Source organism: Salvelinus namaycush, chromosome 31 (genome assembly GCF_016432855.1).
Source record: "Salvelinus namaycush isolate Seneca chromosome 31, SaNama_1.0, whole genome shotgun sequence".
NCBI lineage: Eukaryota > Metazoa > Chordata > Actinopteri > Salmoniformes > Salmonidae > Salvelinus > Salvelinus namaycush.
This window is the reverse complement of record NC_052337.1, coordinates 26944224-26957864: the sequence shown is the minus strand read 5'-3', so window position 1 is coordinate 26957864 and position 13641 is coordinate 26944224. Positions and strand designations below refer to the sequence as shown.

The 13641-nt window shown below is 40.8% G+C and overlaps 1 protein-coding gene across 1 annotated transcript in view; it reads left to right on the top strand.

The window, feature by feature from the left end:
* The window catches only part of LOC120025537 (astrotactin-2-like), a 451161-nt gene that overhangs the window by 299951 nt on the left and 137569 nt on the right, over nucleotides 1–13641 (top strand). The window contains exons 14-16 of the mRNA XM_038970100.1: nucleotides 8049–8173; nucleotides 9242–9346; nucleotides 11433–11612. Of these exons, the coding sequence (XP_038826028.1) occupies nucleotides 8049–8173; nucleotides 9242–9346; nucleotides 11433–11612 (410 nt within the window). The remainder of the gene's footprint in view (nucleotides 1–8048; nucleotides 8174–9241; nucleotides 9347–11432; nucleotides 11613–13641) is intronic.

The following is a 13641-nucleotide window of genomic DNA, read 5'->3' as shown; positions in this document are numbered from 1 at the left end:
AAGAACCTAATAAGACCAGCAGAGGGAAGCACAGGGACAAGACATGAAGATCAAAGACAAAACATGACATATACACTACCGGTCAAATGTTTTAGAACACCTACTCATTCAAGGGTTTTTCTTAATTTTTTACCATTTTCTACTTTGTAGAATAATCGTGAAGACATCAAAACTATGAAATAACACACATGTAATCATGTGGTAACCAAAAAAGTGTTCAACAAATCAAAATATATTTCAAATTTGAGATTCTTCAAATAGCCACCGTTTGCCTTTGACAGCCTTGCACACTCTTCCATATGTGTTATTTCATTATCTACAATGTCAAAAATAGTAAAAAAAATAAAGAAACACCCGTGAATGAGTAGGTGTTCTAAAACTTTTGACTGGTAGTGTATGTTTTATTTAATCAATATAAGAATAAGGCTTGTCGTAGCTGAATCAGAATTAGTTAGGTAACATAGATAAATAAGATGTTTTATTTATTTTATACTTGTCATTAGAATGTCTTCTTTTGGACTATACTGTTGGCAGTTGCATTTTCCTTTCTCTCTAGGGAAAAGTCACTTGGGGCCCAGAAAGGGGAAAGGTCAGGTTTGTCTTTTACATGTCTGATAATATGCAGAATATCAGAAAGGGAGAAGTCAGGTGAACATAGGTGAATATATCTGTGAAACCATGTGAAGGGCTCCACTATGTCTGTGCTCCAGTCACCCCCTCATTTGGATTATGGCAGTGTCTGGAACCATTGTATTACCCCTCTGATGTTGCATCAATCTTGACCTAGTATATGACCTAGAGGCTCACTCCCCTCCGTGAGCTTGTCCAGGAGGGGTTGTATTTGAGATGGGGGTGTCTAGAATTGACAATTGATATATGCCATTGGATGAGGTAATGTTTTGGTACTAGGAAGTACCAAGAACGAGAAGTAGAACCTCGTCTAAGAGACCAAACTGAACGATAATTTATAGCTAATGCTATCTGGCTATGGGATACTCCTCTTTCAAGTAAAAGGCCCTTTGTGAAGTTCCTAAGATCTGTGGTTCGTCATGTGAGTTGAGAGGGGTGTATCTTGGCTATAAAATATACTAAGTATTCTTTTGTAAGCACTCAGAGAATTAATTTATAGACACTGAATTGATCTGAGAGTCAAAGGGCTATGATGAAGCTCATATAATTAAAGATGGAGTTTAAAATATAACTCTGACTTGTGTGTGGTTTGTAAACTCTCCTCATTTAGTAATACAGGAAATTACCACGACAGGCTGTAACGTAACAAAATGTAGAAAACGGGAAGGTGTCAGAATACTTTCCGAATGCAATCTAAGTATGCATGTTGTTGACTTCACTGAGGCCATAAAAGCTTACCTTCACCCCGGACCACCTCAAGTTCCATTGACTTCTCATGAGGTACAAGAGAGGGAAGTCTGGAGGATTTAACCAAACAGTACATGACTCATAGGAGATATGTGTGGTCGGAAAATATAATTAAACTTGTACATAATCTAGTTAAACATTGCATTTCTACAGTAATACATATTTAAATATTCAAGCATTGCGTCCCGTATTGAGTCTCGTATTATTCATAAGCCTGTCCATTTAAATGAGGGTGTCAGTGTTAGGAGTCGCTCTGAATATATCTACACGAATAACACAAATACAAGCAGCCAGCTACAGAGGAGCAATTCCCGGAAGCTGAAGTGAACAGGAGAGAGAGAGAGAGTTTCCAGAGTCAGTGTGTGGGTAATATCAATTTTTTATTATGGTAAAGCACCGCCAAATTATGTATGACAGTGGTGGTGGTGTACTGTAGCCTAAGGAGCAAAGCAACAAATTGTGGTGTGGCGTTTCGGCTGCTAGGTAGGTGGGTGTGTGGCAGGACTCAGGGCTCTCTCAGAAAGGGGATGGCTAAATTAGTACACACGGTTTGGGAGTGTTTATCCCTCAGTTTACGCTGTTGTTGAAGTTCACTGCAAGGTTGAGGCTGGCTGAAAGATATGCAATTCATTCTCCATATAAAAAGCACATCAAAATAATCCCAGCATTTTCATTTGTTTTCAGAACTCATAGCAATATAGTATTGTGTGTCATTATGCTAAGAGTCAGACTGCCAGGCGATATTGTAATGTGATTCATTTAATATGCATGGCTCCTCCACTATGCTTCTTAGATTTCCCCTTACAGCAAAGCCCTTGGAAGACATCTGGTTAAAAGGACTAGATGAGAGAATATAATAACCTGTGATATCTCTGATGGTTTCTATTGGGGCCTGAGTGCTGCTCTGATCCCCTTACCAGAACACATGTGGTTTAATAAGGATTCACAACCAGCCTCACTTGTTCACACAACCATTTGTTCAACAGCTACAGCTGTCGGCAGCCATAGTGATCATTGCCCTCGTTCTGCTTTGAATAGTTGCCAGTGTGTGGTGAAGAGACGGAGCTCCTTCAGCACATAACATTGTCAGCCTGTAAGCATGTTATTCACTGTAAAGAAAGTGGTTATGGTAAAATAAGGAATTTAAGGGCCTCCCCAGGCTGTGTTGAGGCGGCACACAATTGGCCCAGCGTCGTCCGGATTAGGGGAGGGTTTGGCATGCTGACTTCGGTCGCAAGTTTTACAGTGTTTCCTCCAACACATTGGTGCGGCTGGCTTCCGGGTTAAGTGAGCAGTGTGTCAAGAAGCAATGCGGCTTGGCAGGGTCGAGGACACATGGCTCTCGACCTTCGCCTCTCCCGAGTCCGTATGGGAGTTGCATTGATGGGACAAGACTGTAACTACCAATTGGGGAGAAAAAGGGGCAAAAAGTACAATAAAAAATAAGGAATTTAAGAGTCAATTAAAGGGTTAGGAATTTGACTTCAGAAGGGTTGGCACAGCTGGGGATACAGGGGAATAAATGATTATATATTATGTAATAACTTTATACTCCAATCAAAAATAAGTCATTAATGATTATAGAGTATGAAGGACAGTGTTCTCAATGTTATCTCAGGCTGCCCAATCGCATGTCATCAGGCAAATTGCTGAAACCTTTTAGGCAGGGCCAAACCTAACATAGCAGGCATAGTAAGAAGCCAGAGCGCAGCCCACACCTTAGATTGAAAATACTGTATCCCTGCCAATGCCGCTAGGGCATTATTATATACACAATGCAGAGAAAGAGTAGCCTCTAGTGGCCGAGATTCACATTGCACCAGGTTGAATCCCCCCTCCTTCTCCTCATTAATTCTGTATTAAAGGAGTGTATAAAGAGGTGGTTTTGGACTCTATGATTATACACCCATGAGAGCACATCATCCTTCACCTTGGCCAATATCATTTAGTAAGGGTGGATATTAGGATGCCGAAGCAACATAATTTGGCAATGGATCATTTCACCAATGCTTGGAGGACATCTTAAGAGGGGAATTACTGTAGTGTAATGGAGCTGTAAGATATAACTTACACATACACACACACATTATATGCACTTAAAAATGCTGCACATGATATCAAGGACATTTTTGGTGGTCTTAAACCAGTAGAAAAGTTAACTTGTTTAAGGTTCCATGATAGAACTTAAAAGCCACACATGTTTGTCAGAGTACATACACTGAGTGTACAAAACATTAGGAACGTCTGCCTAATATTGAGTTCCACTCCCTTTCGCCCTCAGAACAGACTCAATTTGTCGGGGCATGGACTCTACAAGGTGTCTAGCGTTCCACAGAGATGCTGGCCCATGTTGAATCCAATGCTTCCCACAGTTGTGTCAAGTTAGCTGGATGTCCTTTGGGTGTTGTACCATTCTCGATACACAAGGGGAAACTGTTGAACGTAAAAAACCCAGCAGCGTTGCATTTCTTTACACACTCAAATCAGTGCGCCTGGCACCTACGACCTACCCCTTTCAAAGGCACATGAATCTTTTGTCTTGCCCATTCACCCTCTGAATGGCACACATACACAATCCATGTCTCAATTTTCTCAAGGCTTAAAAATCATTCTTCAACCTGTCTCCTCCCCTTCATCTACACTGATTTAAGTGACAACAATAAGGGATCCTAGCTTTCACCTGGATTCACTTGGTTAGTCTATCTCATGTTCCTAATGTTTTGTACACTCAGTGTATATTTTAAATGCAGAGGAGGCTGGTGGAAAGAGCTATAGAAGGATGGACTCATTGTAATGGCTGGAATGGAACGGTATCAAACATATGGAAACCACAAGTTGACGCCGTTCCATTAATTCCATTCCAGTCATTACAATGAGCCCGACATCCTACAGCTCCTCCCACCAGCCTCCTCTGTTTAAATGTGATGAAGTAGACAGGTATGTGTGCATCTCTAAATTCATACTATTATTCATCACCCTGTTCATAAATCCCATATTACTTTCTCCCTTGGGAGTGCTGTGTAGGTACTGAGAGGGAGTGAGCCTGCTGAATGTGTGTTTGCTCTAACATGAGCCCCTGTCCCTGACCGCTGTGTGTGTGAGTGGCAGCAAGGAAAGGCCAAGGAGAAATGCAGAGAAAGTGTGTGCCTTTCAGCCTGTGTTTAATTGGTATACATACATTGTTTTCTTATTAAATCCCCCTCCCTGGATATAAAATCAATATGGACACACACACACACACACACACACACACACACACACACACACACACACACACACACACACACACACACACACACAGAGTAGCTCTTGTGTGACTGGAGCTGGTATGGTTGCTCAGAGCCCAGAGGTGCCTGCCTGCCTATATTGCCAACAGGATGTGGGAGGAGAGGTAGAGAGAGGAGAAAGAAGAGACGAAGAAGAGAAAATGAACATCTCAGAGCTCAGACAGAGAGGGAGAGTCACCAGGGAGCAGGCTGAGACAGCAGAAAACAATCGCTGCACGCTATTCTCATCCGCTCCAAGAGCTTCTCTTCTGCGTTTAGCGAAGGGAACATGCAGGCTTTGGTGGGTGGTGGGAAATGGAATGTCTAGAACAATACAGATTCAGATACAGTATGCTATTGAAGTCTGAGGAATTGTGTGTGTGTGTGCGTGAGCGTGCAAGAGAAAAAGGAAGCAATTCAGAGAGTAAAAAGAGTTATAGAAAAACAAGAGAGAGAGAAATGTAAAAAGTTGTTGAAATTTCCACATCGAAGCGTGGGCCTGCATATTTATAAACACTGCACCTACAGATGTAGGATCTTCATTTGAGCCAGTTTGCTACAGCAGGAAAAGAATCCTGCAGCAACAGGAAATGTGGATTAGAATTAATGTACATTTTTGTAGGAGTTGATACATTTTTCGTAAGGGAAAATCAAGTCTGAAATTTCAAAGTGGAAAATACAAACTTCAGAAGCTTTTTTACACCACACTACAAGTATTACATTTCCTGCATTGCAGTAAATTTCTTCTGCAACAGTGTGATCAATTTAAGATCCTACATCTTGTCTCATTGCTACAACAACTTGTGCTCAACTCAACATGGAAGCCCTTATCTAAATGGAGAGAGTTTATCCCATTTGGAGGCATGTACTGTAAGCAGCACAAGGATAAGGCTGGGCAGGACAGCTTAGTCTCAGCTCCCCTAATGAACACACAGGGGTACTGAATGAAACATACAGGGCGTAAACACACCATGCTCACCACAGTGGAACACATAGACTACACTGTAAGCCTTGCAGGTGACCAGCTGTGTGTGGGGGTAGACGAGGAGAGGGGTGGGGTTTGTGTGTGTGTGGGGGGGGGGTACATCCAATAATACCTCATCATACCTCATTCAATCCCATTGTCTGCTTTTTATGCTGGGATTAAAGCTTTTCTCAGCTGGCTAATATTGCAATGAGTAATTGATGTTCCTGCATTTCAGCTTGGAAACAGCTTTTCACCAACAATATTACTAAAACGAACTACTTTGCAGAGAGGAAAAGGAAGAGCCAGAGAAAAAGTGGAAGTGTTTGGAAAGCTGGGTTAATTATCCTCCTTAATCCACCATTATGTTTTGTCCATGTTGGCGTCTCCTCCATCATGTTTAAAGATTTGACGAGAGCGAGCGAGACCCTAATCTCACTAAAGTGGTCACCACTCCACTTTATCCACTTTCCTTGAGAGATAATGACACATCTTGAATCTACGAGTGCCACTGTGAATCTCATTCCCATTCTTACCCCAATGTGCCACTTCTCTAATATATTCAGTACAAAACAGTAACACTTTTCTCCAATAACGAGCAGCAAAAATACCTCTCGCTTCCCTGCTGCTCTCCCGGCCAGAACACAAGTCCACTGCAAAGTAAATAAAGGAATTAATAAGGCGCCTAGGTGGGCGACAAGGACACAGTCTTGTTTGGGTGTGAAAAATCCATAAAGCTTCATATTGTAGGGGCCGTGCCTCTCCGGGTTCTCTCCCCGTGCCGCGCTCCCAGCTCTCTGATTTAATTTGGTAATCGATATGGTTTCGGTGAGCAGCCAGTAATCTTTTTACAGCACCTCCTGTCCTCTGCTTTCCACTCCTCTCTGCCCTTGAGTTTCCTCTGCAGTCCTGGGGTAAAAGGAGGCGGTGATTGCCTCTAACGGGCTCTGCGGTTGGGGGAAACCTCTCCTGAAAGTCAATGAGAAGGGGAGATGGAGAGGAGGGTAGACACAGTAGACAGTACTCCAGACAGAATAAATGAAAGTGAGAGTGAAACAGAGAGCGAGAGAGAGGGAAGAAATTAAAAAGTGAAGTAAAAGACAATCTCTGTGTTTCTCTGTGTGTCTGTCTCTATGTCTGCTCTCCTCCATGGCCCCATAATATTCAGCACAGTAGCACAACATGGCCATGAGTATTGCATGAACTGCATCACAACACTCACTTGTGTTTTTCAGTCTGAAACTGGAAGGTCAGATTTAAAGAAGGGTCAATGCATAGTACAAATACAGATTTCTAGGTTTGTAGATTGTGGTATTGGACTTGCCTCTTCCTCCCTTTCCATCTAATTTCTTGACCTCTCCCTCCATCCCTCTCCCTAACTCCTTCCTTCCCTCTCTCTTATTCCTTTTCCAGCTGAGAGAGAAACAGAAGTAAAGAGGTTTCTCTCCCTGCAGCTACCTGTCCTGTTCCCAGTCTGTCTCTCTCTCTCCTTCCTTCCTTTAGAGGGCAGCCAACCGGCACACTCTCTCACACTTCAAAGTCAGTCAATTCCCCCATACTACTGCAGCCAGACACTGGTCTCTTTTGGAGACTGCCCCTACTTATACCTCTACAGTATCACACTGCAATGGAACATCCTTGTATGCTGTTGAGAGACCTGATCCAACCAGCGAGTTGTAGTACCATGAGTTTTTCTTGAACTGACCAGGAAAAACCCACATTCCCAAGCCATTGCATTTATCACTCTTGAACTGTATCTAGTAGCTTCAACTGTGAACATTCAATTTCTTTAAAGCCTCTGTAATCCTTCCAGCAATCCATGTGGTGCAAAGCAACATTATGTTGCTGCTTGATAACCCAGACGTTGTGATGAGAGACAGGGCCGGCTCTAGGCATAAGCTGTTGCTTAGGGCCCCCAGCCGATTTGGGGCCCCCGACCCACAGTCACTCAATTAGAATTGCATGACATGTGTTATAAAATTGCTAAAATCTTATCTCCGCCCCATGGAAAAATGTGTAGAATTGCAGCAAACTTGCTTTAAAACGGAAACATTTTCTCTGCATCCGGACGAAAGCAGGGCCACTAAAATGTTTTGCCTGCGGGATGGGGGTCCTCCCAACAAAATTACACGTAAAGCCCCCAAAAGGCTAGGACCGGCCCTGATGAGAGAATATGAAGGTTTTGTTTGATCTGAGAATCTCTCTCCATGCAGTGTTAGTTGTCTTGCACTGTGTCTATGACTATCAGGTTGCACCACCTGTCCCTCTCTGTTGGAGCGTCTGAAACACAGTGGAGAGAAGGGATGATGAATTATGAGATAAGCCACGCTATTGCACTAGGCACTCTGATGGAGGAGATGAAAACCCAACAGTGTCTCACAAGGCTGTTTTTTGTGTGTTTTTCTTTCTTTCTTTTCTGTCTCTCTTGCTCTCTCTTTCAGGGACAACAACTTCATCAAAGACTTCCCCCAGCTAGCAGATGGACTGATGGTTATCCCGTTACCTGTGGAGGAGCAGTGTAGAGGAGTGCTGTCTGAGCCACTGTCCAATGTACAGCTCCTCACAGGTGTGTGTTTGTGTGTGTGTGTACACGTGTTAGCCTGCCTCATCCATCTTTGTACACTCATACCAGTGTGTACAGAAAATATCCTGTACGTAACCTATATTTCATCATTAAATATCCTTATTTTTTCTCAAATGTTCCTTCCAAAAAATGTAGAAGTATCTACTTCGTCCAGGATTTACAGTATTTTCCAATTACGGCTGAATTTCCTGTAAGCTCAATACTTAGAAATCATGCAGCATTCTCTGCTCAGTAAATCCATAGGAGTGACATCAGAGTGCAGGGTCAGCTAGAATGACACTGTTCCCAGTGCACTGTATTGTGCTATTGTTCCTGACATCCCAAAGTCTCTTCAGTAGGCACACACTCACTTGCATACCTCTCCAGGCCCTCTAAAGGCTGACTCCTGCACCTTCTTCACCCCGTGTTCCCTTCCCACATCCCCTGTGGGGGCCGAGACTACTCTGTCAGTTGGCTTGAAACCGCACCTCAGGACTACTCCCTAATCCGTCCATTAGCTGAATTGGCTGCAGCACTTGGCTCCCCGTTGGCCTGTGACTAGTTCCCAGGAGTGTCTGCTACTCCTCTCCAAACACACACTGGGAATAAATAAGTGCTTTAGGTTTAAGGGAGGATTTAGTTGTTGTTGTTCTCTTCGCTCCTGTGTTCTAATGGCCCTGTGTTGTGCCAGACTCATATGAAAGTTTGATAATGCAATTACGGAGGCGAGATTGCTCGCCTTAATGCTGGAAATTCAATTGGAGCTACTGCGGCCGTCTGCCATTGATTACACATGGGGTGGGAACTTTCGTAGACAAATGGTGTTGTTGAAAACAACAGAATGTACACTGTACACGGACAGTTTGTGAGGGAGACAAAGCTAGCTAATGCACTTCAGGCAGTTACAAATGTGCTTGTATAACTCAAACTCCGACACAAATGATCCATAGCTTTCAATGCATGATTAATGTGAAACTGAGTTATTTACTCAAATCTTATGAAAATAATGTGGTTCTACTTATATTGTGGAAGTTATTCATAACTATGTTAATATGTCTATGTCCATTGCAGGTGATGCTAAGTTCAATGAGGCTATGGGCTACCCCATGGTTCAGCAGTGGAGAGTGAGGAGCAACCTGTACAAAGTCAAGCTCAGCGCCATCACCTTGTCTACAGGTACGAAGCAGAACAGGGTTCAAATACTATTTAAAATACCTTTTACATACATTTCGAAGTAAGTATTCAGATTTGTTTTATTTGAAAGGACAAGTAGTTGAATGTTGGAATGTATTTGGAAATATAGTTGGAAAGTATTGGTATGTACTGTATTTGAAAATACTCAAAAACACTGACTCAAATATATGCCATTTAGCAGATGCTTTTATCCAAAGCGACTTAGTCCTGCATGCATACATCAAATACCCTCCCGTGCAAGTATTTGAAAATAATTCAAATAGTAGGCTATTTATAGGAAATTATTTGAAAAGACTTTTAAATAGAAGTAGTTGATTCAGGCCACATTATTTGAAAATACTTAAGTACACAGAAAATAAGTATTTACAGTGCCTTCAGAAAATATTCATACTTATTACACATTTTGTTGTTACAGCCTAAATTTAAAAAAAAATCTCACCCATCTAGACACAATACCCCATAATGACAAAGTGAAAACATGTTTTTAGAAATGTTTGCAAATGTATTGAAATGAAATAGAGCTTGAAGAATTTTACAATCTAGGTGTGCAAAGCTCAGGGGTGTGAATACTTAAGTCTCTAAGAGCTTGCACACTTGGATTGTAAAATTCTTCAAGCTCTGTCAAGATGGTTGATAATCATTGCTAAGACAGCCATTTTTAAGTCTTGCCAAAGATTTTCAAGCCGATTTAAGTAAAAACAGTAACTACGCCACTCAGGAACATTCAATGTTGTCTTGGTAAGCAACTCCAGTGTATATTTGGCCTTGTGTTTTAGGTTATTGTCCTGCTGAAAGGTGAATTTGTCTCCCAGTGTCTGTTGGAAAGCAGACTGAACCAGGTTTTCCTCTAGGGTTTTGCCTGTGCTTAGCTACATTCTGTTTCTTTTTATCCTAAAAAAACTCCCCAGTCCTTGCCCATGACAAGCATACCCATAAGATGATTCAGTCATTACCATGCTTGAAAATATGGAACGTGATACTCAGTCATGTGTTGTTCGATTTGCCCCGAACATAACTCTTTGTATTTAGGACATAAAGTTAATTTCTTTGCCACATGTTTAGCAGTTTTACTGGTGTGCCTTACTGCAAACAGGATGCATGTTTTGGAATATTTTTTTTTCCTGTATAGGCTTCCTTCTTTTCACTCTGTCATTTAGGTTAGTATTATGGAGTAACTACAATGTTGTTGATCCATCCTACATTTTCTTCTATCACAGCCAATAAACTCTAATGGTTTTGAACTCATTGTAAAATCCCTGAGCGGTTTCATTCCTCTCTGGCAACTCAGTTAGGAAAGAAGCCTGTATCTTTGTATTGATACACCATCCAAAGTGTAATTAATAACTTCACCATGCTCAAAGGGATATTCAATGTCTGCTTTTTAAATGTTTTACCCATCTACTGGACCAATAGGTGCCCTTTGTGAGTCATTGGAAAACATCCCTGGTATTGGTGGTTGCATCTGTGTTTGAAATTCACTGTTCAACTGAGGGACCTTACAGATAATTGTGTGTGGGGTGCAGAGATGAGGTAGTCATTCAAAAATCATGTTAAAACACTCTTATGTGACTTTTTAAGCAAATTTTTCCTCCTGAAATTATTTAGGCTTGCCATAACAAAGGGGTTGAATAGTTATTGACTCAAGACATTCCAGCTTCTCATTTTTATTAATTTGTCAAAATGTTTGAAAAACATAATTTCACTAACATTATGCGATAGTGTGTAGGCCAGTGACACAAAATGTAAATGTAATACATTTAAAATTCAGGCTGCAATACAAGAAAATGTGGAAAAAAATCTAAGGGTACTTTCTGAAGGCACCGTAAAAAAAAAAAAAAAAAGATATATATTTATTTGAACCCAGGTCTGGAGTGTCAATTTACTGTCATGTTTCCTGGTGAGCCTATTTAACTACTACTACACTATATCATATTGTACTGAAAACTCAGAGGGAAAATCATACAGGATAGTATTTAGCGCATTTACAAAGCCCCTTTTTCTGCTTCAGCTATAACTACATTTCCATTTGTTCCACATTATTTCCCCTTCACACTTTCCTGGTTCCCAGGCTTCTCCAAGGTTCTGAAGACACTGACTGCAGAGAGCACCAGAGAGGAGCTGCTGTCCTTCATCCAGCAGTACGGCAGCCATTACGTATCCGAGGCCCTTTACGGCTCCGAGCTCAGCTGCACCATCTACTTCCCCAGCAAGAAGGCTCAACAGCAGCTCTGGCTGCAGTACCAGAAAGGTGAGAGGGGGAAACTGCATATGATGCACGTGTCACAAATACTACTGTAATGAGTGACCAAATTAGACCCAGGGATCCAGGTGAGTGGACTATCAATAGACTTAAATTGGTCAGTTAAATCCCAGAGAAAGGTTGAAAAAAAAAAATAATAATATTTTAAAAAATATTTTAAAAAATATTTTAAAATAAATGTGGTACAATTTTCAGGACGCTGCAGCTAGAAATATGATTCATAGCAGACTTGATTCCTCATTTTTAACTGGCCCTAGCCCCCGAGAGAAAGCCGAGAATAGCCTCTCGGAAATCCTTCAGTAGCATTTCATAATTCATTTCATAAACATTAGGCAAGACCTGAAAGAGCTTTTGTACAGTACTATGCTGTGCCACTGAGACCTTCAAAATGGAATTGGACAGACAGGGTGAGGGCTGTGGATAGCATGAAAATAATGTATCTTTTACCAAATAAATGGGTTCAAAGTATGTACTGTAAACACCGGAATACAAAGACACATGCCTTGAATCATTTATGAAAATAAATTCCGTTGCTGCATCGCAGATATTTCAAAAGTATTTACCAAAGGTATAGCACAAAGTGTTATTATTTTTCTAAATGTTTACATTACAATGAAGTCAGTGTTCTTCCTACAATGTAAATTCCTGCCTGGAAAATTCTCCACAGAGAATCTGAAACCACAACATGCACATCTTCATTCATGTTGGGTTTATTGCACTAAATAGATAACATTACAAACAGGAAATTGAGACTCGCGTTACACAGAAACTCATCTGATACGATAGTAACACACAAACTGTAAAGTCACTGCCTCCACCAAAGGCGAAACTTCTGAAAGACACATGGGTTGGTTCAACACACACATACAGAAACAGAACACTCAGAAGACCCAGTAATATCATTTTTTTTATTAAAACACAAACTCAGAGGAAATAGGCAATTACATGTAGGTCTAAAGAAATGAAGGCTGTCCGAGTTAATCAGTTAAAGGCCCAGCGGAGTCAAAATTCATTTATTTTTGTATCATATTGTACAACAGCTGAGTTAGTTTCTTGTTGAAAATACAATCTACACAGGACCTTCTAAATCAGCAGATTTGCATGGGCGGGAGTTTTGGCCATAGAGGCCTCATCCTTGTATCCGTACCATTATGGCGTCTGTGACAGCCTCAATGGCACTGCCCATACTATCTCCATTTTAAAGTAGTCTCCAACAGGGTCACAAGGAGGGATCAGCCAATGAAGTTGGAAGTCTCACCCAGTTGACTATATTAAAATGGTGGAAGTCCTCAATGGCGCTGCACATGCTAAAACTGAATTCTGGCCACTAGAGGCCTCTATCATTCTCTATATGTGTGCTTTCCATTGTGACTTCACCATCCCGTAAATATACCAATAATAGTGAGTTCCCCCAAAAATAAAAAGGTAATTTTGCCCATTTTAATGTAAATCTTACAGTAAGGTCCTCATTTGATATATATGAAAATGGCTACATTGGGCCTTTAATCCAAGTTAAATTACAAAAAGTTAAGTGCACACTTATTTTTTACGTGATTAATCGCATTGTTTGAAAACGTTTAAAATTCACTGAAAATATCCCAAATAATCTATAGTGCTAAAAACAACTTGACATTGAGGTTAAAGAAAGTGCGCTTTATTAATTTACCAGATTTTGCTTACTGTTACTTTGGACAAAATCAAGACATCGATATTCTTGTAATGCTTTTGGTATAAAACATCTTAAATTACAGCTCAATTTGAGCAATTTCAAATGTTTGCGATTAATCCAAGCAAATCCTGCGATTAACTTTATTTAAAAAAAAAAATTGTTTCACAGCCCTAAAATAAATGCATCTCTCCTCCAGTTAAGTTGAGTGAACAATAATAAAATTAAAATAAATCACCATTAAAACTGACAGCAACAGTCTTGTAATAGTTAAGTTTGGAATATCTGTAATGATAATTTGAGAAATAATTTTGTAGTGACAGACTATTGCAGTGACAAGGTTAGCATGCT